This window comes from Oncorhynchus tshawytscha, linkage group LG17 (assembly GCF_018296145.1).
Source record: "Oncorhynchus tshawytscha isolate Ot180627B linkage group LG17, Otsh_v2.0, whole genome shotgun sequence".
Taxonomy (NCBI): domain Eukaryota; kingdom Metazoa; phylum Chordata; class Actinopteri; order Salmoniformes; family Salmonidae; genus Oncorhynchus; species Oncorhynchus tshawytscha.
Genome location: NC_056445.1, coordinates 1,986,361 through 2,010,982, shown reverse-complemented (window position 1 = coordinate 2,010,982; position 24,622 = coordinate 1,986,361). Strand labels below are relative to the sequence as shown.

Below are 24,622 nucleotides of genomic sequence, written 5' to 3'. Positions count from 1 at the left end.
TGGAAATTGATGTGGCCAAACCACGTGTGTAAACCTGTCAAACTTGTGAAATGCTTTGCACTGGCATGCTAGCGTTAGCTAACTAAAATAGCCATTAAGTTTCCTCCGTCATGTCGCCATATTTGATTCGGTTTCGGTACCGTTAACGTGTTTCCAAATAGTGTTAAGTTCTGAAATGTGAAAAATACCCCACAGCATAACGTCTTTATATAAGATCTGACAAATAATGGTGGCTTCCTAACGTTACTCTGATCTGGCAACTGAATTTCTGAATTATTTCCTAGCAAATGACAATCGGCTTCGGGAAATGGCATGTTAACGTTAGCTAACTAGCTCAGGGGATAACATTAGCTAACCTAGATAATGTTACATTACCTTTCTAAATGTAATCAGCATGAAATTAATTGCTATAACGTTATTTTGTTGAAACTGGTACTGTTGACAAGAAACGTTAGCCAACGTTATGACGCTACAACAAGAACAGCGATTCAACAGTGTTGCCGCCATGATGTTGCCATGGGCAGCTGTTTCAAGGCTACTGTTAGCTTTCTTCATCGAAGTTAATAGCTGAAATTGAAAATTCTATATTCATAAAAACCTTGGTGATTTGTGCTTCAATTATTGCGACGATATCCTTGGCGAAGTGCAGATTCTCCTCTGCCAGAATGGTCAGCATGTTGATGTGAGGTTTACTGTTGAATGTCAAATCTTCGAGGGAGGACTGATACTCTCGGCAGGCATCTTCCCTCGCCGCGTCGTCCATCTTTGCGATGTGTGATCGATCAAATACTAAACCAATCTTATCAGAAACATAACCATTTATTACGAGGCAGTCCATAAACACATTTGACTTTATATTTATTTTCCAACTCGTTACGAATTATTTTGTATTCCCTCTGCATCTGTAATCGACGTTTCCACTCTTCTTTTTTATGTCAGAAGATGGCGGCTGCAACTCGATCAACTAAACGCGTCATACAAAATAATTTTTATACAGCCTCAGTTGGTGTCCTCCTATTGGATAGTTTGAGTTGCGTGCGCGTGAACTTTTTGCGAACGACTCATTCATTCAACCTAATTGGTCAAAATGTTACCATCTCTGGTTAGCCAATCAAATTCGAATGCATTGCATAATAGACGGATTACATGCTGACTAAACCGGCTCATCGCGTGCGCATGTTGTTTTGTCTGTCCCCAGAAGCGTCCACGACTAGCAGGTTAAAGTACCAAAACCAACTATATGAATTTGGGGAGGGGTCGAAATATTTATGGGTTTTAAAGCTAGCTCGCTGTTGCTAGCGAATTTGTCCTAGGAGATAGTGTCCGGAAGTGGGAGAAGATGGCGCGAGATGGATTTGAGCCGAGATTCTGCACATTTTCTCATTGAACAAACATTTGATCTCCATACAGTTTTCTGTTTCCAAAACTAGAATCTGTGACATAGTGGGCTGCATTTAGTAGACTTTACCCTATGCCAAATTTGGTAAAAATGGCATTGTTTAGAAGGAGTGCAAGGGAAAATCAAGTTATTGCACATGCGCACTTCGAGGAGGGGTTCCCTAACGGAAATAAGCAAGTAAATGCTAGAATGAGCCAATATGATCTCACTAGATCGTGCTTGGCTCTGCCTACCTCCTTGCTTATTCTGCCCACTATGATTAATTTGCTCCGATTGGAAATTACAGGTTCTGGTCTATCTTGGGTTAGTTATAAAAAATATTTGGGAGAGGCAGGATTTGCGAGCTATGTAATAGCGTGAGCAGTTTGGAATGAATAACATGTACATTTATTTCACAATGCTCGCAAGCAACGCAGGTGGTTTGGACAGCATGTTAGCTGACAACGTCACGAAAGCGCCGCTGCAGCCAGGTCGATGGTGGAAGCAGAATTGGAGCTTGAATCTGATGGCGGTGGAAATAAGGATAAATGGACATTCGTTCAAAAATTGTGAAAAATACATATACTTCTGCAGACTCCCGATTTTATATAGAAGAAATACGTTTTGGGGTAAACAAGATATGCCGAACTTCGTGGGTCCGTTTGAAATATCAAAACTGGTGTAGAAAGTTAAATCTGTGAAAATCACTAAAGTGGATTATTTTTTGTATCTGTTGGTCAGAAGAAACATGTTGGATCTCACGCAAACTGATGGATATGATGTGTTGTGCTTCGATTTAGGAAGCAGGGCACCTGTCAAACGAGTCATTCTGGAGTATAGAAGAATTCGACATTGCTCTAATGAAAAAGATTAATGGAGTGGTCGAGGTACGTAAAATAAATTGCATTGTAAAAGGACAAGTTTGTCTGTTTCTCCAAATCTAAGTGCATATGAGATATGTGAACTACCCTGGCAGAGTGTTTATTCCCGGAACTTTGCAATGTACCCACTGTAAACTATTTGGACTTACAGTATATCAAGTGTATACAGGATGAGCCTTGACTAGAATACAGTATATACATCGTTGGGTAAAACAGTATGTAAACATTTAAGTGACCAGTGTTCAATGACTAATTACATAGGGAAGCAGTCTTAAGGTGCAGGGCTGAGTACTGGGTGGTCCCTGTATTGAGGATCAGCATGGGGGAGGTGTTCGCTTACCCTCACCACCTGGGGTCGGCCCATAAGGAAATCTAGGGTACACAGGGAGGACTTCAGACCCAAGGCTACGAACTTGGAGGGCACATTGGTGTTGAAAGCTGAGTTGTAGTCGAACAGCATTCTCACATACTGTAGGTATTTAATTTTGTCCAGGTGGGATAGGGCATTGTGTAGTGGGTCAAGGGTGTCGAGTATGGTGGAGGAGGAATTGTTACATGCTGACCAGATTGGACACGTCGCATGCATCGCAAAATAAATGTTGAAATCAATGTTATTCAATTATTGCACCCACACTGCTCGCGAGCGTCTGCGATGCCAAGGGCTAAAATAGAACTCCTTTCTATTTATGACGCATATTGCGCTGAAAGTCCTGCCTCTCCCATCTCCTCATTGGTTTATAGAAGCAGGTACCCACGTGCCATCTCCTCATTGGTTGTACCCACAATCGGTGATTGAAAGACGAACTGTTTTGCTGGTTGTCGTGGTAATACTATGAAAGTTTAGATGCCAATCACCATATAAGTTCAAAGATGAAAAAGCCTGGAAGGAGGAAAGATGACTTGAAACGATTGGGTTGGCCGTTTTATGTGTGGATTAATTGTCGGAGTAGAGGACCTTGTGCATTTCAGGTAAAATAACAACTCAATGTTTATATCCCAGGACAAATTAGCTAGCAACTGCAAGCTAGATAAATAGGACAAATGAACGTTAGCTAGCAAGTGCAAGCTAACTAGCTAAATTGCCATACATGTTTAATGCTTTTCGACCTGTCCCCAAATTAATGTCATTGGTTCAGTTTGTTTTGATATTTTAACCTGCGTGTGGTGATCGCATTTGGTGTAAGGGGGACAAAATACATTTATGCACGATAGCGCACGCACGCAGACTGTTTGTGTTCTGTGTTAAGTCTGTTGCATCACTATCGGCAGCTTGGAAATTAAAGATGAACTGAAATCAAAATCAGGAATGGACAATGATTTAAGTATTCAATAAATGTGGTTCATTGGGAAAAGTTATTTATTTCCAAGTCATGTGGAATCCATATCCAAATACAGTTCTTGGAAGTATTGAGCCATTTGTATAACCTATAGATATAGTGCCTATAAATAGGTTTATTGTACATTGTATCACTCAACAGTTATGTTCAAAATATCTGATTGACTTTGTTTAATAGGTTGATTAATTGATTTTAATGACTCATGCTTGGCCTTAGTCTTAGCTCTCCATGTACTCTAGATTGCCATTTAAAAGTAGAAAAAAAAAGTAGAAATTGAAATTACATGAAACCAATGTTGATTTAACCAGTGTGCACCCAGTGGGATCTATGTACAATGCAATCAAACCCCCACAGCAGAGACGGTCACTTCCAAAGGCGGTAAAATCCCAAGGCAATCGCTAGGCAGGCGAAAACGGACGCTACCAAAAAGAAAAGCAGAGGGGGGTATATCATGATCCCACTTAAATTCATACCATATTTCAAAGAATAGTTGAATATACAGAAATGTACACAAGCACATATCTTTAACTCTGCATCGTGGGAAAAGGACCCGTGAGTAAGCATTTCACTGTTAGTCTAGACCTGTTGTGTACGAAGCATGTGACAAATAACATTTGATTTGGCATACAAACACACACTACCTGCAAGGTAGCGGATGGTTTCCAGCTTCAGCGACTCCAGTAGAGTTTTCAGGGAGGCCACCTCTAGATCAATCTTTTTAGTCGTCTCCATTGTTTCGTGGTCAATGACTGCGTTCTGAGGAGAACATTAACATAGGGAATCATATTACTATACTCATATGGCTGGTTTCACAGACATGGTATAAGCCTAGTCCTGGACTAAAATGTGCTTTTTAATACAGGACTAGGCTTAATCTGTTTCTAGGAATCCGCCCCATAAAGAAATGCAGCTGTTATAGCCTGTGGTGGGAGTATAGAAAAATCATCATGGACAAGATGGCATTTTACCTTCCTGTGGAACTCTGTGCTGTTCTCCATAAGTTTCTTCTCCTGCTCAGTAAACTGACAAAGAGACAGATGCCCAGTGAGAAAGAGAGAGAGAAAGCATGTGGCAGAATATTACTCCTGAGACCTTGAATTTACAATCAATCACACGCGTATGCGCACGCACACACCATGTCAGTGACCCTGCTCCTCTCCAGGTTGATGTCCAGCTTGGCCTCAGCTCGGACCTTCTTACTCTCCTCCTGAAGTGAAAACAGGATAAACAAGTTATTGTTTGCATCCCAAAAGGCAACTTATTCTCTTTTATAGTGCACTACGTTTGACCAGGGCCCAAAAGCAGTGCACTATGTAGGGAATAGGGTGCCATTTTGGATGTATCCACACAAGTCACATGATGTACTTACTGAGTGAGAAACCACTGAGCTATCTGATAGCACCACAGAGATTACTGATAAACTATTACATGATTCATAAGTTATAGTTTAACAATAAACAGATGAAATGATAACTCAGAATTACATAGAACATACAGTAATAATATAGTGAATGAATTACATTTTATTTTCATGTCAAATCACCAATTGGCAACCCATCCCTTATGGGATTAATTGACACAAACAAACATTACAATAATTCTTTGCGCATCACATAAAGAGAGAAATGTACGGTAAAAATCAATACATAATAGTAAATAATGTTATCCAAACAAATATATACATAGAGCAGTAAAAGAATACACACACACAACCATTCAAAAGTTTGGGGTCACTTAGAAAAGCTTTTTTTAAATTTTAAAGTCCATTAAAATAACATCAAATTGAACAGAAATACAGTGTAGACATTTATTGTTGTAAATTACTATTGTAGATAGAAACGGCAGATTTTTAATGGAATGTCTACATAGACATACAGAGACCCATTATCAGCAACCATCACTCCTGTGTTCCAATGGCACGTTGTGTTAGCTAATCCAAGTTTATAATTTTAAAAGGCTGATTTATCATCAGAAAACCCTTTTGCAATTTTTCGTTATGTTAGTAAAGCTGAATTTTTTTTTCTTCTGATTTAAAGAAGCAATAAAACTGGCCTTCTTTAGACTAGTTGAGTATGTGGAGCATCAGCATGTGTGGGTTCGATTACAGGCTCAAAATGGCCAGAAACAAAGAACTTTCTTCTGAAACTCATCAGTCTATTCTTGTTCTGAGAAATGAAGGCTATACCATGTGAGAAATTGGCAAGAAACTGAAGATCTTGTATAACACTGTACTACTCCCTTCACAGAACAGTGCAAACTGGCTCTAACCAGAATAGAAAGAGTAGTGGGAGGCCCTTGGTGCCATACTGAGCAAAAGTACATTAGTGTCTAGTTTGAGAAACCGATGCCTCACAAATCCTCAACTGGCAGCTTCATTAAATCGTACCCGCAAAACACCAGGCTCAATGTCCACAGTGAAGATGCAACTCCGGAATGCTGGCCGCCTAGGCAGAGTTGCAAAGAAAAAGCCATATCTCAGACTGGCCAATAAAAAGAAAAGATTAAGATGGGCAAAAGAACACAGACACTGGACAGAGGAACTCTACCTAGATGGCCAGCGTCCCAGGGTTGCTTCTTCACGGTTGATGTTGAGACTGGTGTTTTGCGGGTACTATTTAATGAAGCTGCCAGTTGAAGACTTGTGAGGTGTCTGTTTCACATGGAATAGCCTTCATTTCTCAAAACAAGAATAGACTGACGAGTTTCAGAAGTAAGTTCTATGTTTCTGGCCATTTTGAGCCTGTAATTGAACCCACAGATAAAGGCCAGTTTTATTGCTTCTTTAATCAGGACAACAGTTTTCAGCTGTGCTGACATAATTGCAAAAGGGTTTTCTAATGATCAATCAGCTTTTTAAAATGACACATTTGGATTAGCTAACACAATTGTTGCTGATAATGGGCCTCTGTAAGATATTCCATAAAAAAATATTCAGTTTCCAGCTGCAATAGTCATTTACAACATTAACAATGTCTACACTGTATTGATGTTATTTTAATGGACAAAAAAGTGCTTTTCTTTTAAAAACAAGGACATTTCTAAGTGACCCTAAACTTTTGAATGGCAGTGTACATGCATAACATATAGAGATAAATAAATACATAAAGAAACAGAAGGCATTTGAACCCAGTCTAGCACAAAGAGAAGATTCATGTGGGAGACAAGCCCATACACAATCTACATACACACGTGCCATTTACGACATAGAAGCTAAATATTTTTTATAATTAATTATAGGTAGACATTTTTCCTTTTATTCCAGGCTTTATCTAAATTTTTGCAAACGGAAATATACAATGGATAAAAAAACATTTCAGTTTCTCCTCATCGTTCAGCCACATAATGCCAGGGTATATCTGGTGGTCTTTCTGGAATAAGAGCAAGCATATATCTTGGTAGAAAAGGCAATAGAGGATAAAATCAGTTTCATTCTCTATTTTGTCAAGGTTACAATAGTTAGTCTTTCCTCTTCCATTTCACCACAATTACTAACCTTTTTCAATAAGCAGAGGAAATACCCCTGATCTGACCTGTTTCAATACGCAGAGGAAATATCCCTGATCTGACCTGTTTCAATACGCAGAGGAAATATCCCTGATCTGACCTGTTTCAATACGCAGAGGAAATATCCCTGATCTGACCTGTTTCAGTATGCAGAGACAATATCCCTGATCTGACCTGTTTCAATACGCAGCGAAAATATCCCTGATCTGACCTGTTTCAATACGTAGAGACAATATCTCTGATCTTACCTGTGCACATGGCGATCTCTTGCTTTTAGGTAGGTTATACATAATATCACTCACACACAAATTCACCCTTAATAAAACAAAAGGTTCTCAACTTGGGTTTAAGATTAATCTCCTCCACCCATTCTTTTTCATATTGCATCAACAGTTGTTTTTTTAATGATATCCATGTCTCCCTTAATTTGTTTTTTTGTAAAGATGTTCACAGTCAGACTGTTGAAAAAGGTCAAACATTTCAGTTGTCCATGTTCCCCCTATAGATAGATCCCATTGAAAAACTTTACTAGCTCTTCTGGCATTTGGCATATCCAACAGTCTATCCCATAGTCTCACCACACATGCCTTCCATCTCACCGCACAGGGATCCCAGTCCATGTCCCCAGTTATTGCAAGTATAGGTGCAAACTTGTGGACACCTAAAAAGTAACGTACTGCTCTGTTATGTTCCTTTCTAAAATACCTCTTAGCACCCCACACTCCTGCTGAATAGTCCAGAACAGGACACACACATGTGCCACCAGAGACTCTGGGTTCGCGCTCAGGCTCTGTCGCAGCTGGCCGCGACCGGGAGGTGCGTGGGGCGACCCACATTTGGCCTAGCATCGTCCGGGTTAGGGAGGGTTTAGCAGGTAGGGATATCCTTGTCTCATCGCGCACCAGCGACTCCTGTGGCGGGCCGGGCGCAGTGCACACTAACCAAGGTCACCAGGTGCATGGTGTTTCCTCCGACACATTGGTGCGGCTGGCTTCCGGGTTGGATGCGCACTGTGTTAAGAAGCAGTGCGGCTTGGTTCGGCTGTGTTTCGGAGGACGCATGGCTTTTGACCTTCGTCTCTCCCGAGCCTGTACGGGAGTTGTAGCGATGAGACAAGATGGTAACTACTAACAATTGGATACCACGAAATTGGGGAGAAAAGGGGGTAAAACATTTTTTAATTTTTTAAAGGTAACATGTTCATCAATAAAAATAGTAGTATTTTTTTGGATCTCTTATCACTTCTCACCATCAGCCTGTTCCTTATCTGATCCAACTCTGTCTTCATTTTCTGCAGAGAGACATACAGGTTTATGTAGAATGCATATTGTTATTATTATTATTATAGATCCCTAGTGCACTTGTTAGCTCAGGAGAGATAGACAGGCAGTGATTGTGTGGAGGATGAAAGGGTTTATGTACGTACAGCGTTCTCCGAGCGCAGGTTGGCAAACTCACTCTTCTCCAGGATCACCATGTCTTTCCTGATGGAGTCCAGGTGAGCCATGATCTGCTGCAGCGCAATCTCCTAAACAAGATGCACAGGAGAGAGAGCGAGAGAAGGGGGGCGGGGGTGTCTTACAACAGAAACAACCTACAAGGGAGTGGTTGAAAGAGGGTGTAATGTGGGGGTGAAGGTTCAGAGTATTGCAATTCCATGGGTGTAACTGAAGCACACACTGTCATACATACCAGCAGTCACAAGTGTAAGTGATAGTCTGGTCTTCTTTAGCTTGGGTAGCAAGCGGGATGCTGTGGGTGTGGTACTTGGTGTGCCTTGAGTGTGGCACCTGGTGTGCTGTGTGTGTGGTACCTGGTGTGCTGTGTGTGTGTGGTACCTGGACTGCTGTGAGTGTGGGGTGCGTGGTACCTCGGTTGCTATGAGTGTGGTAACTGGTGTGCTGTGAGTGTGGTGTGTGTGCCTGTGGTAACTGGTGTGTGCGTGTGGTACCTGGGCTGCTGTGAGTGTGGTGTGTGTGTGTGTGTGGTACCTGGGCTGCTGTGATTGTGGTACCTGGTTTGCTTTGAGTGTGGTACCTGGGCTGATATGAGTGTGGTACCTGGTGTGTGGTGTGGGTGGTACCTGGTGTGGTGTGGTGTGAGTGTGGTAACTGGGCTGCTGTGTGTGGTATCTGGTGTGGTGTGGTAACTGGGCCGCTGTGAGTGTGGTGTGTGTGGTACCTGGGCTGCTGTGATTGTGGTACCTGGTTTGCTTTGAGTGTGGTAACTGGGCTGCTGTGAGTGTGGTGTGTGGTACCTGGACTACTGTGAGTGTGGTGTGTGTGTGGTACCTGGTGGGCTGTGTTTTGTACCTGGTATGGTGTGGTACCTGGTGTGGGGTACCTCAAATCAAATTTTATTTGTCACATGCAGATGTTAATGCAAGTGTAGCGAAATGCTTGTGCTTCTAGTTCCGACAATGCAGTAATAACCAACAAGTAATCTAACTAACAATTTCAAAACTACTGTCTTATACACAGTGTAAGGGGATAAAGAATATGTACATAAAGATATATGAATGAGTGATGGTACAGAGCAGCATAGGCAAGATACAGTAGATGGTATCGAGTACAGTATATACATATGAGATGAGTATGTAAACAAAGTGGCATAGTTAAAGTGGCTAGTGATACATGTATTACATAAGGATGCAGTAGATGATATAGAGTACAGTATATACGTATGCATATGAGATGAATAATGTAGGGTATGTAACATATTAGGTAGCATTGTTTAAAGTGGCTAGTGATATATTTTACATCATTACCTGGTGTCCTGTGAGTGTGGGGTACTGGGTGTGCTGTGTGTGTGGTACCTGGTGTGGGGTACCTGGTGTCCTGTGAGTGTGGGGTACCGTGTGTGGTGTGTTTGTGTGTGGTATCTGGTGTGTGTGGTACCTGGTGTGCTCCAGTCACCATGTCTTTGTACACTATGTCCATGTTGGCTGTTGCCAGAGTCACCAGAGCCGCTACTATGATTTCTGCTTGGCGCTTTTCAAAGCCTGAAAATAGAGAAATCATTAAAGACTTGATCATCAGCATTACAACAGTCCAGTTTCTTTATTAGACTGTGGATCAATTATCACCTTATTTGCCTTTCCTGGTCTGGATGTGACTTCCACTTCAGAATAGATTTCAGAAAAGGCAACACAGAAGCAGAATTACAGATCAAGTCCAAAATGATGCACCCACCATTGCTCTCCAGCTCAATGACCATGGCATGAGAGTCAAAAGTCAGTTTCCTCTGTTCCAGAGGGGTCAGTTCCACTTTCCTCAGGTCGTACGCTGCTACAGGTGTTGCAACGTGGAACTCTGTACAGACAGACAGATGGAGTTGAGTGGTGAGGTGATGACTTTGAGGAGTGAAGCCTACCTCTGACTTCATCAAGTCAGTATCAGTCGATACTTGTTAAGAACATTAACAAAATGGAAGAAAATGAAACATTCTACAAGAACCAATATCACTTCCTAACAACACAACCTTATGGAACAATACTTGGGTAGCGTTTCAAAATTCACCGATAAATTGGGCCACATGGAAAACTAAAGGCATAGAAACTGTAAATAACTTTAACAGGAAATACATCTATTTCGATTACAGAATTAAAAAGTAATTTTGGACTGACAAATATAGATAGTTTAAAATGAAAACTTACGTATCACACAATTTTGAAGAGCAACCTTAACATTATGACCAAACTGGCTCCACGTGTGTGCATGGTGAGTTTGTCTATCCCCACCAGACGCGATCAGGACACAGGTTGAAATATCAAAACGAATTCTGAACCAACTATATTAATTTGGGGCCAGGTCGAAACATTTAGCTAGCTTGCTGTTGCTAGTTAATTTGTTCTGGGGTGATTGAAAGAGGAACCAGGTCCACACTCCAGTCAGTAGCGGTAACACACCTTAAAGTTTGTTGTCAACCACCATATAAAGTCCACAGAAGAAGAACTAGGAGAGATTACTAGAAACTAACTTAGTTTCCCTTTTTATCTGTGGATTAATTGTCGTAGTAGAGAGCACATGATTTTGTGTGACTCAAAATCCTATGAAGATCCAGCAAAAAAAAGGACCTTGTACATTTCAGGTAAAATAACAACCCAATGTTTATACATTGACCAGCTGGGGCAAATCTGTGAAGACCTGGGTGTGAGCAGCAAACTACATCCTCGTGAGATTGCTTTTCTCAAGGAGTACAGTACAGTCCTACAGCCACTCACATCCTCTATTGATCTTCAGGGAGAAGAAGTGTTTTCTTGGCTTTCTTATCCCAACAACAAGCTTGAAGTCTAAGCTCTCAGAGAAAATACCTCTTGCGACATTCTCTGTACACATCATCACTGCGGTCATTGAGGCTATAGACCGCCGGTTTGGAACTATGCTAAGCACCCATGAAGCAAAAATGGCACCTGCTACAGTGACAAAGTTTCGACTGTGTTGGCACAACCCTGGAAAGAGGGAGGAGATGCAGAGCACATTAGTTCAAGAAACCGCTTCTATGTAGAACACACACTCCGAAGAGGTTGATGAGGGAGCACAGAATGAGTCTGAGTCAGAAGACACATTTTTTTCCCCGGAGGTGCAACAACTAGGGCCCGTGGCACTGCAGAGGACAAGGTGAGGAAGTACCTCAAAGACAAGTCTTTGGACTCCTTTAAATAATTTCCCATAGTCCAGAACTTGTTTCTGAAGTACAACACTCCAGTGCCCCAGTTGAGCGTCTTTTCAGCTATGGTGGAAACAGGATGCCTGGTGCTCATCTAGAGCATGTCCTTTTGCTGCAATACAACAGCAATTTCTGCCTTCAATCATCTGAGTAGGCTAGCTTCAGAATAGGCCTACTGCAATGCCATGTCTGATATGTTGGTTTATTGCACCTAGCTCGGACTAAATGTGTCAAAAGAAAAAAAAAAATCGCCCTATTTCTCATTTTAGTCATTTAGCAGACACTTATCCAGAGCGACTTACAGTAGTGAGTGGAAACATTTTCATACCTTTTTGTACCGGTGTCCCGTGGATAAGTGTTTAGCACCATCTATGTTACTTAAGCCCTTACTTATACCTGGTTTTAACATATATACTTTGTCCTGCACATTGTGTTTGTGCCCACATTTTTAGACAGGTGTACACGATTAAAAGATGCATTGTGGTCTGACTGTGATCAGATCATATAAGTGTAAATGGACAAGATCAGGATGAAGGACGAATGATAGAGGCAGGTATACAGGGCTTAAATACATTTGTCAATGTTTTGCGATGTGTTCTAATGTGGTTCTGCAATAAATGTTGTTAAATTGGTAATATTTTTTTCTTATGTTTTACAGGTGAAGTAATCCAAAAGAAACGGAAAGTAATCCGATTACGTTAGAGTTTAGGTAATCCAAAATTACGTTACTGATTACAATTTTAGACAGGTAACTAACGGATTACATTTAAAAAGTAACCTACCCAACCCTGTTGACAGTGAGATCAGTTCAGCACCCTACATTGCAGTCCAGGTGGATGACACCACAGACATATCCTGTTATACTGAAGAAAAATATAAGTGCAAAATGCAACAATTTTGAAGATTGAGTTACAGTTCATATTAGGAAATCAGAAATGTTTTATAAATTCATTAAGCCCTAATCTATGGATTTCACAAGACTGGAAATACAAATACAGGAACTGGAACACGGTTGTCATACACGTCGATTCAGAGCATCCCAAAAATGCTCAATGGGTGACACGTCTGGTGAGTATGCAGGCCATGGAAGAACTGGGACGCTTCCAGGAATTGTGTACAGATCCTTGCGACAAGGGGACATGCATTATCATGCTGAAACATGAGGTGATGGCGGCGGATGAATGGCACGTCAATGGGCCTCAGTCTCGTCACGGTATCCCTGTGCATTCAAATTGATAAAATGCAATTGTGTTCATTGTCCGTAGCTTATGTCTGCCCATCCCATAGCCCCACCACCACCATTGGGCACTCTGGTCACAACGTTGACGTCAGCAAACCCGCTCAGCCACACGACGCCATACACGTGGTCTGTGGTTGTAAGGTCGGTTGGACATACTGCGAAATTCTCCAAAATGACGTAGGCGGCTTATGGTAGAGCAGTGAACATTAAATTATCTGGCAATAGCTCCGGTGGACATTCCTGCAGTCAGCATGCCAATTGCACACTCCTTCAACTTGATATCTGTTGCATTGTTTTGCATGACAAAACTGCACATTTTAGAGTTGCTTTTTATTGTCCCCAGCACAAGCTGCACCTGTGCAGATCATACTGTTTAATCAGCTTCTTGATATGGCCTCCTGGACAGATACCGACAGCTGTTCTTTGAAATACTCAATGGAATCATACTACACATAACCCAGAGGTTTGCTGACGTGAAGAGCCTCAACTGTTTACGTGTTCTTGATCATGGTTCATTTCCAGAGTACTCAAAACAAGAGGGGTTTCCTGACAGAACTCACACCGCTGTTCCAGACGTACCCTTTTTGACAACAAGAGGTTGGAAAATGAGCTGCAGATAGTCTATGCTGATGCCTCCTTCCACTAACCACCAGGTGAGCTGCTGCAATCACTTGTGAAAAAGGACCTGAATGGGTGCTTCTCCCTATAATTAGCCTACAACGTGTCAAAGTGCATTGCGGTTGCATTTCCCATTAAACTAATCTTGCTGCGTCGGACACACGGTTCTTGGTTTCAATGGCTCATTATGTAAGTATATCAGTCTAATCTCGAAAGGCCATGAAGTAGGTACAGAAGCAAGGTGAATTTTACAATCAAATAGGAAATCACCATCATAACCTAAACCTACTAGTGAAAAAGGAACTGTAACTAGTCAACCGTGAACACCATGTAAACGAGTGGTCTGTACTGTAATTGATTATTCTAACTATAGTTGATTGTTGAAGGTGCAGAATGCTGTGTGCGGCAGATTGACAGGGGTGTCCTGTACAAATGAGCAATGCCAGTGGAACTCAGCGACGCAGCCAAATCTATCCCCAAAAAGGTTGAGCGAGATCTGTGGCAAACGTCACAAACCAAGTGACAAGTTCTCAACCAGCACTCTCCATACAACCTGTGTACCACTCACACAACATATTTAAAAAGAGTTTGGAAGGAGCCAATGTTCCAGTGGGGAGCATTCTGCACAAGTGCATAAAAGCTAAACCAAACAGTCCTCAAGTTCCAGCGGCAGCCACACAGCTCCAGCAGCCTCATGGTGAACATGGCATCAACATGCAGTGTCAGAAACGCTTCTCATTTTATGACGTTGATGTTAAGCTGGAGGAGTGTAAATGTGCCAGCCTTTAGGAGGTCACTAAAGCACAGAGTGCATCCCATGTGTTGTAGTCAGCAAAGGTTCCTGTGCGCACCTCAACAAATCCAGACAACTTTGTGCGGGAGCATCTCTTCCCAAGGTTCCATGGGAACTCAGCAACCACATATGGCTAGGAGAACGAGCAGGTTGCCTACACATGGATGGAGAGTTGTGGGTTTGGTCAGGAGAGTAGAGACACAGTAGTGAGTGACAAGGAGCCATGGCTTTCTGCAAGCCCATATAGTGTTAAACTCTCAAGAAATTCTAGAAATCAAATGTCCTGTTGTGAGTAAGAAATGTGAGTCTCTGACTAAACTGTTCTCTGGCTAACTATCAGATGTGATGGATGGGGTTCCTCAGCTGCAACCTAATGGAGCTCTTGGGTATTACATGAAGGTGCAAATGGGCATGTTCTGCACAGGACTGGTGAGATGTAAACTGCTTGTCTGGCTCTATCCGAGCAGGTTGTTATTGATGTGCCGTTTGATGTGAAGTTCTGTGCTGATGTTATCTCTAAACTGAAGGTATTCTATTTCACACATGCTGCCAAGGATAGTAGATGAGTTTTAGTTAGGCAGACTAACTCTGTGGTCCAAATATGTTAATCTGTGGTATTTAGGCTCGTACCTAATACTTGTGTTTTTGAATAGTTCTTATATTTTGAGCATTGTAAACCTCTATCAGCTCTACCTTATTATCCAAGCATAACTCTGTGTTTTTTTTCCCCACAGCTCTCTTCATATACACATTTACCTGATTATATTTGCATTATTCTTGGTGTTTTTTTTGTCTTGCCTTGTACAGCTCTCTTCATACATGTTTATCTAATGACTAAGGATAACTCCTTATGATTTATGAATATATTTTTATTGAACCTTGCATAGCGCTTTCTTTTCATAATGACACTTCATTAACTTATGCGAACATACCGTAACTCATCTTACACTTGGAAAATGGTGTTAAAAAAACACTGAAATTGCACTTGACATTTTCTTTGTTCCTTAACCTTTTGAAATGAAGGACAAGGAGGCATGTCGAAGGGTTTCAAATGTGTTTCCTGTTTGATTCTGGTTTTGGTTTTCAAGTGCACAAATGAAGAAAACAGTGTGGCTGGCACTTGATAAACAGATAAACAGATGAAAATGTATTGTAAATATATTTAAGAAGGCATGATAGCGGCACCTAGTGGATGCCTGTAATTATCAGAAACATGCAAAGTTACAGTACATTTCAAATGTAGGAACATACAAATGATTCAGATTAAATAGTAAAAAATATACATTGCATTCAGAAAGTTCAGACCCCTTCCCCTTTTCCACATTTTGTTCAGTTACAGCCTTCTAAAATTGATATTTTTTCTCATCAATCTACACACAATACTCCATAATGACAAAGCGAAAACCGTTTTAGAAATGTTTAATTTATTAAAACTAAAACTAGAAATACCTTATTTACATAAGTATTCAGAGCCTTTACTATGAGACCCCTGTTTCCATTGATCATCCTTGATGTTTTTACAACTTGGAGTCCACCTGTGGTAAATTCAGTTGATTGGACATGATTTGGAAAGGCACACCTGTCTATATAAAGGTCCCACAGTTGACAGTGCATGTCAGAACAAAAACTGTAGAGCTCCGAGACAGGATTGTGTCGAGGCACAGATCTGGGGAAGGGTACCAAAAAAAATGTATGCAGCATTGAAGGTCCCCAAGAACACAGTAACCTCCATCATTCTTAAATGGAAGTTTAGAAAGACCAAGACTTCCTAGAGCTGGCCGCCTGACCAAACTGAGCAATCGGGGAGAAGGGCCTTGGTCAGGGAGGTGACCGAGAGCAGAATGGTCACTCTGGTAGAGCTCCAGAGTTCCTCTGTGGAGATGGGAGAACCTTCCAGAAGGACAACCATCTCTGCAGCACTCCACTAATCAGGCTTTTATGGTAGAGCGGCCAGACGGAAGCCACTCCTTAGTAAATGGCACATGACAGCCCGCTTAGAGTTTTCCAAAAGGCACCTAAAGACTCTGACAATGAGAAACAAGATTCTCTGGTCTAATGAAACCAAAATTTGAATGATTTGGCTTGAATGCCAAGCGTCAAGTCTGGAGGAAACCTGGCACCATCTCTATGGTGAAGCAGGGACTGGGAGACTAGTCAGGATCGAGGGAAAGATGAACGGAGCAAAGTACAGAGAGATCCTTGATGAAAACCTGCTCCAGAGCGCTCAGGACCTCAGATTGGGGCGAAGGTTCACCTTCCAACAGGATTGGCTTCGGGACAAGTCTCTGAATGTCCTTGAGTGGCCCAGCCTGAGCCCGGACTTGAACCTGATGGAACATCTCTAGAGAGACCTGAAAATAGCGGTGCAGCGACGTTCCCCATCCAACCTGACAGAACTTGAGAGGATCTGCAGAGAAGAATGGCAGAAACTCCCCAAATAGTAGTGTGCCAAGCCTGTAGCTTCATACCCAAGAAAACTTGAGGCAGTAATTGCTGCCAAAGGTGCTTCAACAAAGTACTGAGTAAAGAGTCTGAATACTTATGTAAATGTGATATTTCAGTTGTTTTTGTATACATTTGCAAAAATGTATACAACTTGTTTTTGCTTGGTCATTGTGGGCTATTGTGTGTAGATCGACGAGAGAGAACATTTTTATATATTTTAGAATTAGGCTGTAACAAAATGTGGAAAATGTCAAAGGGTCTAAATACTTTCCAGATGCACTGTACACACACAGTATCTCATGTGGATGAAATGAGTGTTTAAAGTTACATTTCAGATGTATGAACATTCTCACTGCTCACTCGGCATCCTCATGGATGATCTCACCCTGCATGTTAACAAGTGCTGCACCGATGCTGAGGACTTTGTCCATTTTGTGTGTCAGGTTGATGAGAAGTGTCTGGAAGAGGATTTTGAACACTTTGGAGTTGTCTGATAACTCTCAACATGAATACGCACATTAGCTATCCTTCTCGTGCTTGTGGCTTCCTTTCTGAGTGAAGGCTGGTATGGCAAGGTTTACCTTCCTCTCATTCAGCAGATCTCAGATGGTGAAGCCCCTGTCTGTCATAACTTCATCGGCAGGCCTAAGGTATTCCAGGAAGCCAGAGTTTTGGGTGATGATCTTGTCACTGCATCTGCCTCCATATGCAGGAGAAACTAACATGGAGCAATGGCCACCAAATACTGGAGAGTATTGCTGGACTAATAGTGGCTGTATGACTTCCCTCTGGAATCAATGTTGTGTGTTTTCTGAAGAGTGGTTTCAGAGCAGTCAATGATGCAAGTGGTGTTGGGGAACTAAGAGAGTGCAACACTACTCCCTGGGACACAACAAAGCGTTAAGCAAGATCACCCTGGAGTAGCTTCAGCTTCATCAAGGTTAAGAGTATTTGATCACTGATATGCACTCTGCAGAAATGCTACATGGTCAAAGAAAAGGATGGCCAGTATACAACACTGAGCTAATGTCATTCTTCAGGATGGTATGGGTCAATGGCTCTGCACCACCACATTGGGTTTGTTTGTGGCAGGTGGGCTTGTTGACTGGTTCTCTTGATACTTAGCTGTGTTCAGTCAGTGCTGGAACTTCCCATTGAGTATCAGCATCTTTACACTGCGGTGGCATTGGTACACTCAGATCAGAGACTGCATCACCAGAGTTGTCTTCATCTGTCAAAAAAAACGAGGCCACAAGTTTAACAAAATAAAATACACAGACAGCCTACTGGTCATGGGTTAGGTTAAAAAAGAAAAGACTTGAGATAATGTTTAATAATTTAGGTAGTTACAGACATTTCATGAGCATCACCAGTGGCATGCCAGCAAGGATGGGGATAATCATGGCATGGGGGAGACATTGTCAGACAGAAGTTTTGAATAGCTAACAATATAGGGACTAACTTGGTTAGAGAAACTTGTTCTCAACTAGCCTACCTGGTTATATATATATTTTGTTTTTTAACTAGCTAGACTAGTAAGCAAGCAACACTATCAGTTGGGCTGCCCTCAAGCTAGCTAACTGAGTTAGCTAGGCAACAATTATATAGCTACAGTATGTTAAGACTTAGGAGTCTTAACATAGCTAAGCTAGCTAGTTAAGTTAGCTAACTAACTCCTGCCTGATTCAGGACACCCTATCTGTGATAATAGCTAGCAAGTAGCAGCTAGCTAACAACTACCTGTATGTGTTGATGACCTGATGAGATGTCACTTTCTGGTCTGTACTGGAGTATCATAGCCCAGCCACTTCTCAGGGAAGGGATGCTCTTCAGTTGGCCTCTTGTCCACGAAGTGATAGGAACAGACGTTGGGTCAGTTTGGTGGTTTCTTCAAGTTCAATGCTTTGAGCCAAAGCAAAAGAGACTCATCCTCCTTAGGAGTTGGGTGCAAATCAAAAGGCACCTAACAACAGCACTCACTCAACAACAAAAAAACACTCCTCCATGAACAGCTTCCATTTATGCCAGTTATTGTGGAATCCCCTTACCGAACATAAAATGCCAGTTTTGCATGAGTTCATGTTTGGGAAGTTGTGAGAAGCGATAGCGATTTAGATTGCAATTTGCTTTATCTTGGTCAGGTCACAGTTGCAAATGAGAACTTGTTCTCAACTAGCCTACCTGGTGAAATAAAACAAAACAAATAAATAGTGAGCTAGCTAGCTTCGAACTATTGTCCGGAAGTGCTTAAGTCCCCCATAAAAAAACATAAACAGAACCCACCCATATTTCTGTTGAAAATTAAAAATAAATAAATAAATAATAATAAATAAAGTCTGGATGTTGTAGACGGAGCTAGAAAGTTGGCTGTCAGAAGTATTACTATGTAAACTTACTGTCTGCATATTTCAAGACATGGCCTATGGGGGTGTTATGAGATACCCAATGGGTTGGACAAAAAAAATGTATACTAAAACCGTAGAAATCAATCAACCCACCATCATTAACACAATGGAAAATCTTATGATTTATTTTGATTTTTTAATTGAAAGTGCGTGGGCTATGGAGTGAAACAAAATGGTGCAGTTTCAGGCCATGTGGTGGAAAGTGATGTGGGGGCTGGAGATGTGTGGTGTGTGCTAGTGGGTTTGGGCAGGTGTGATAGTTGATGTATGATGTTGTCGTTTGTTTTGTATTGTGTACAAAAAAACTTACAAAAAACATTTATGGGCATTTTTACAAGCATTGAATAATAACGTCTCAATGTAGTCATTGGTAGCCCAGCTAGCAATGAGGAATTGGCCCTGAAGCGGCCCTCTTCGAATGCATTGATGCAGTTTCTTAGACCGCTGCACCACTCTGGAGCCTCCACCCACAAAGTATCAAAATACTATACTACTTAAACAGGAATCTTAAATGTTAATTGTATTTTTTGATCACAGAAACAATGTGAAAATATGGAAAAATAAAGAATGAAATTAATTAATTATATGAAGCAGCCCGTGTAATCATCTGCCATAGAGTAGCCTCAATCGGCCCGAGCCCCCAAGTAATATATTTGGGCCAGATAACTCTCACCGGAATCAGCCGGAGCTCAATCCCCGCATCCTAGCCATACGTAATATGCCTAAAGTGGCCCAGATTCGGGCCACGTGACGTCGGCCGAGCCTGACTCTCAGCCGGAATCGGTCCAGATCCACTGCGAGGGAGGCTAGCTAAACTCCGCCAAAAACGAATCTAATCTAACTAAACGCCTTGCCACTCAACTTCATCGAGCAGTGTGGATTTGAGAATTCTTGGCTAACAAATAGACACACGTTTCGTTAAGGATAATAAACTTGTGCACACCTGTGTAGTAAACAAAAGCTAGGCCTGCAATGGTTAATAGCAAAGGAAAAGAGTATACCTAGCCACTTGCACAACTGAATTCATTAAATTGAAATGTGTCTTCCGCATTTAACACAACCCCTCAGCGTTAGTACACATGTTTCGAGTAATTACCTGCAAGATTACTAATATACCAAAACGCTTACCTTTCCAACTCTGTGTTCCCCAGTATGTGCCATTGTTCAGATGCCTCTGACAGTGCCGAAATACTGACCGGAAAAGAGTTACACAGTGTCTGTTTACACTGGTCATCGCCCCAGACACGGAGACTTTGAAACTCACGGAGCAGCAAATTCTCTTTTAGTTACAACACTCTTACGATCTGAGTTGTATTACACATGTGTTATCTATATGTTGAATTACAAAGTGTGATATCTATCCCACCTCGACTCATACACAGAGGACAAGCAAGCGTTTATGACACCGGATGGTACGTATTGCAGCCTACGAAGTTTTTCTTCAACGTTGCGCAACATTTGACAATTTCCGCACGGTGACGGTCCATATCTAGCTAACAATTCAATATTTCTACTGGTCTTCTTTTGCTTTGTTTGTATAATTGAATGTGCTAATTTGACAATGTGATTGCGGGGAGGACCGCGTAACAGAGCCTACCGATACTGTACATCAAAATACTGTACATCTCAATAAAGTTTATTTTTACAAACCCCCCCCCATAAAAAAAAAGTGTCATGGCGACGCCCAGAGCAGACGACTGGAGTTGGTTTCCTGCATTAGCACTCGGCGTTTCTTTCCTGAAATGTATTTTGATAAACGCATAGTAAGTGAAACATTCAAATAATTTATAATAGATTTCTAAACATGCATATTTCAAGGTATCGTATCTGTTCCACTTCATTGATTAGTTGTGTCGCTAGCTAGCGTTAGCTTGATAACTGCATTGGCAGCTTTGCCACTGTATTGAAAAAGTTATTCAACCATACACGTTTATACACATAACTATAAACTAACTATAAATAAGTGGTTAGGACATTTATTCTCATCAGGAAAATGTCATAAGAGCATCAAAACTCCTAACTACACTGTCCTATAACTAACTATCTGTGTAACGTTTTTTTTAACAGAGGTACATTGTGTTGTGTTGTTGACTATGACGGTGTTTTCTGGATATTTCAGTCATTCCACAGACTTTGAGGTTCACAGGAACTGGCTCGCCATCACTCACAGCCTTCCTGTGTCAAAATGGTACCATGAGGTTTGTACATGCATGCGTACATACAAATCATATATTATGCATGTATAAAAGTGTGTCACTCACCCCTTAATTGCTATTCCTAGCTACAAATCCTATAGCGAAATCATTATTTTACGCCAGATAGAGTGACGAAATCAAACAGAGATTGAGGGAAGAGCGTCGCGTAGGAGTGACGCCACCGGTCGGCAATGTTCCCTCTTAAATATCAGCCATCGCAAAAAATATATATATCAGCCATCGCATAGAAGCATGAGATTGAACCCCTTAGTTAAGACAACCAACGTTTCCCTTTACTGTGGGAATTGTAATTGAATCGGTACAGAGTCAATGTGCGGGGGCACAGGTTAGTCGAGGTAATTGACGTAACATGTACATGTAGGCAGTGGTGGAATCAACGCAATATTAGCCACTTTCTCATAAATAGACATGTACAACATTGGTCATTATGCTCAGACTTGAAACATAATGCAACATACCGAAACTGTGCAAAACTAACTAAGCAAGAGATTTAGTTGTAGGCAGAACGCTTTGGAGTAGGATTCTATAGCATTGACAGGCATGACTCAGGCCTATATGCAAATAGACCATTGCCATAATGCATCTGTGCCATTCACTTTGAACTGGAATGTGTTTACTGCATAAGTGGTCGTGAGTAGATAAGTTTGTTTTGAGATCAAAGCAAGAGCTGCATGTAGCCACGTGTGCACATTTGTTCATATCCTTTGCTAGTTAGTAAGTTATTATCCCAGTTATAGATAAGTTGTAGTAAGCAATGGGGGTGTGATTGTGCACAAAATGTGCACATTTCTAGACATCTTTGAAAAGTGAGTTGGGTAAAGAGCTTTTTTTTTGTCTTAAAGGGGCAGTGTTGTATTTTGATACAGGCATGAATAAGCTAAGTAGCCAATAGGCAGAGGGTAGCATCATTTGTCTGATTAACTGTAATAATGGTATGGGAATAATGCATTTTATAAAGTGGTTTCTTGAATCAAACAACACAACAACATTTTCAATCACCTCCTTGTCTGAAGGACAAGTGGATAAACAGGTTAATGTCAAGCCCTGCAGGTTTTTTTTTCAAAAGTTTCATGGAATGTAGGCCTACATTGAACACCACACATTGGCCACTGTAGGCTGAATGATGGAACAGCTATTTCCATGCTATGGAATGGAATGTATTTTCTCTATTGTTTCTGATGGTAGGCCACTCTAGTAGGCCTACATTATGATCATCCCCAGTAGCCTACTTGACTACTTTCTGTAACTGTAACTTAGTGGGTACAGCTTCAGTGGTCAAGGTAAACGCACGCTGGAAGATGCACAGAATTTTCACAATGTTGAAGTTTGCGCTCATCAGACCTGAAATTTGCTCTCTGCCCCACAAAATAGAGGGAGCATTGCCTGTCGGAAGTCAAATTTTACCTATAGAATACAAATGTTTGACTGTGTGTTTGTCTTTCTGTGTAGAACACCTCAGAGTGGACCCTGGACTACCCTCCTTTGTTTGCCTGGTTTGAGTATAGCCTGTCCCACGTGGCTCAGCATTTTGACAAGGAGATGCTGGTGGTGCAGAATCTCATCTACACCAGTCCTGCTACCATCCTTTTCCAGAGGCTCTCTGTCATCGTGACGGACATAGTCTTCATTTACGCTGTCAAAGAGTGAGTGTTTTCTCCAGGGGAAAGGAAGAAGCTGTTTTATGCATGGAGGATGCCTTAAGTATTAAAGTATCATAAATAGACATGTACTGCGTTGGTCATCATACTCAGACTTTTAAGGTATAATGCAGCTGTGTTTATCATTTCTGGGTAACAATTCCTTCTGTGATTGTTTACAATTGAAATGGTCAAAAATAACTTCTTAACAGAAAATATTTTAAAAAGCAATAATTTTGATAGGACTGTCTGGGACAATCAGACAGTCTGGACTGTCTGATTGAGGTAGAGTCCTGCATTGGGTTGGATACACATGATTTTCCTGTGGTTGAGCTGCAAATAAATCAGCTGGCAGGTGGAATGAAAACATTCTTTCAACTCGCAGGTCGGCACGCGATTCAGAACAATTATATTGCAGGTCGGAAATGTTTTAAATGAAGATAATATTATTATTTTACAAACTCAGGAGCTTGTTGTGTTTTCCATTAGGCTATGTGAGCAGTGAGGCAGATATGGCCTAGCCTACCAGCCACCCAGCGAGAGAGTGGAGCAGGGAACTGTCCATTAGTTGGCTACTTGTGTGGTTCTGAAACATTCCTAATATGTCCACCTGCAGAGCTTACAGTGGGGCAAAAAAGTACACTGCTCAAAAAAATAAAGGGAACACTAAAATTTAATTTTTTACCTTTATTTAACCAGGCAAGTCAGTTAAGAACACATTCTTATTTTCAATGACGGCCTGGGAACAGTGTGTTAACTGCCTGTTCAGGGGCAGAACGACAGATTTGTACCTTGTCAGCTCGGGGGTTTGAACTCGCAACCTTCCGGTTACTAGTCCAACACTCTAACCACTAGGCTACGCTGCCACATCCTAGATCTGAATGAATGAAATATTCTTATTAAATACTTTTTTCTTTACATAGTTGAATGTGCTGACAATAAAATGACACAAATTATCAATGGAAATCAAATTTATCAACCCATGGAGGTCTGGATTTAAGAGTCACACTCAAAATTAAAGTGGAAACCCACACTACAGGCTGATCCAACTTTGATGTAATGTCCTTAAAACAAGTCAAAATGAGGCTCAGTAGTGTGTGTGGCCTCCACGTGCCTGTATGACCTCCCTACAACGCCTGGGCATGCTCCTGATGAGGTGGCGGATGGTCTCCTGAGGGATCTCCTCCCAGACCTGGACTAAAGCATCCGCCAACTCCTGGACAGTCTGTGGTGCAACGTGGCGTTGGTGGATGGAGCGAGACATGATGTCCCAGATGTGCTCAATTGGATTCAGGTCTGGGGTACGGGCGGGCCAGTCCATAGCATCAATGCCTTCCTCTTGCAGGAACTGCTGACACACTCCATCCACATGAGGTCTAGCATTGTCTTGCATTAGGAGGAACCCAGGGCCAACCGCACCAGCATATGGTCTCACAAGGGGTCTGAGGATCTCATCTCGGTACCTAATGGCAGTCAGGCTACCTCTGGCGAGCACATGGA

At 41.6% G+C, this 24,622-nt stretch overlaps 4 protein-coding genes across 7 annotated transcripts in view; 1 reads left to right on the top strand and 3 right to left on the bottom strand.

The window, feature by feature from the left end:
- pcf11 (PCF11 cleavage and polyadenylation factor subunit) overlaps window positions 1-975 on the bottom strand; it is a 32,237-nt gene extending 31,262 nt beyond the window's left edge. For both annotated transcript variants that reach the window (XM_024376727.2, XM_024376728.2), the window contains exon 1: window positions 599-975. In XM_024376727.2, the coding sequence (XP_024232495.1) occupies window positions 599-838 (240 nt within the window). In that variant the 5' untranslated portion in view covers window positions 839-975. The remainder of the gene's footprint in view (window positions 1-598) is intronic.
- LOC121838636 (NLR family CARD domain-containing protein 3-like) overlaps window positions 1-24,622 on the bottom strand; it is a 733,752-nt gene that overhangs the window by 487,456 nt on the left and 221,674 nt on the right. The window lies entirely within an intron of this gene.
- ccdc90b (coiled-coil domain containing 90B) lies at window positions 3,599-21,554 on the bottom strand. Of its 2 annotated transcripts, none has more exons than XM_024376732.2 (9): window positions 21,531-21,554; window positions 10,292-10,411; window positions 9,998-10,101; window positions 8,527-8,628; window positions 8,350-8,391; window positions 4,732-4,803; window positions 4,565-4,618; window positions 4,238-4,352; window positions 3,599-4,015 (listed from the first exon to the last, which is right to left on the bottom strand). In XM_024376732.2, exons 2-9 carry the CDS (start codon window positions 10,314-10,316, stop codon window positions 3,960-3,962), a joined length of 570 nt encoding a protein of 189 aa, XP_024232500.1. In that variant the 5' UTR covers window positions 10,317-10,411; window positions 21,531-21,554; the 3' UTR covers window positions 3,599-3,959. The 2 variants fall into 2 exon arrangements, with proteins under 2 accessions (XP_024232500.1, XP_024232498.1); XM_024376730.2 differs by lacking the exon at window positions 21,531-21,554 and adding an exon at window positions 20,398-20,873.
- alg8 (ALG8 alpha-1,3-glucosyltransferase) overlaps window positions 20,940-24,622 on the top strand; it is a 34,359-nt gene continuing 30,676 nt past the window's right edge. The window contains exons 1-3 of one of the 2 annotated variants that reach the window (XM_024376729.2): window positions 20,940-21,032; window positions 21,389-21,467; window positions 22,935-23,128. In XM_024376729.2, the coding sequence (XP_024232497.1) occupies window positions 20,944-21,032; window positions 21,389-21,467; window positions 22,935-23,128 (362 nt within the window). In that variant the 5' untranslated portion in view covers window positions 20,940-20,943. Of the gene's footprint in view, window positions 21,033-21,388; window positions 21,468-21,687; window positions 21,821-22,934; window positions 23,129-24,622 lie in introns of those variants that run through there. The other variant, XM_042300019.1, reaches the window with a different exon arrangement.

Bases quoted from the DNA above. Each gene is read 5' to 3' on its own strand.
- ccdc90b (XM_024376730.2), bottom strand. From the start codon at position 20,503: ATGACCAGTGTAAACAGACACTGTGTAACTCTTTTCCGGTCAGTATTT. The intron at 8,392-8,526 runs GTACGTACATAA...GTCTCTCTGCAG, and splicing joins ACCTGCGCTCGGAGAACGCT to AAAATGAAGACAGAGTTGGA. The intron at 4,353-4,564 runs GTAAAATGCCAT...TGTTCTCCTCAG, and splicing joins GCACAGAGTTCCACAGGAAG to AACGCAGTCATTGACCACGA.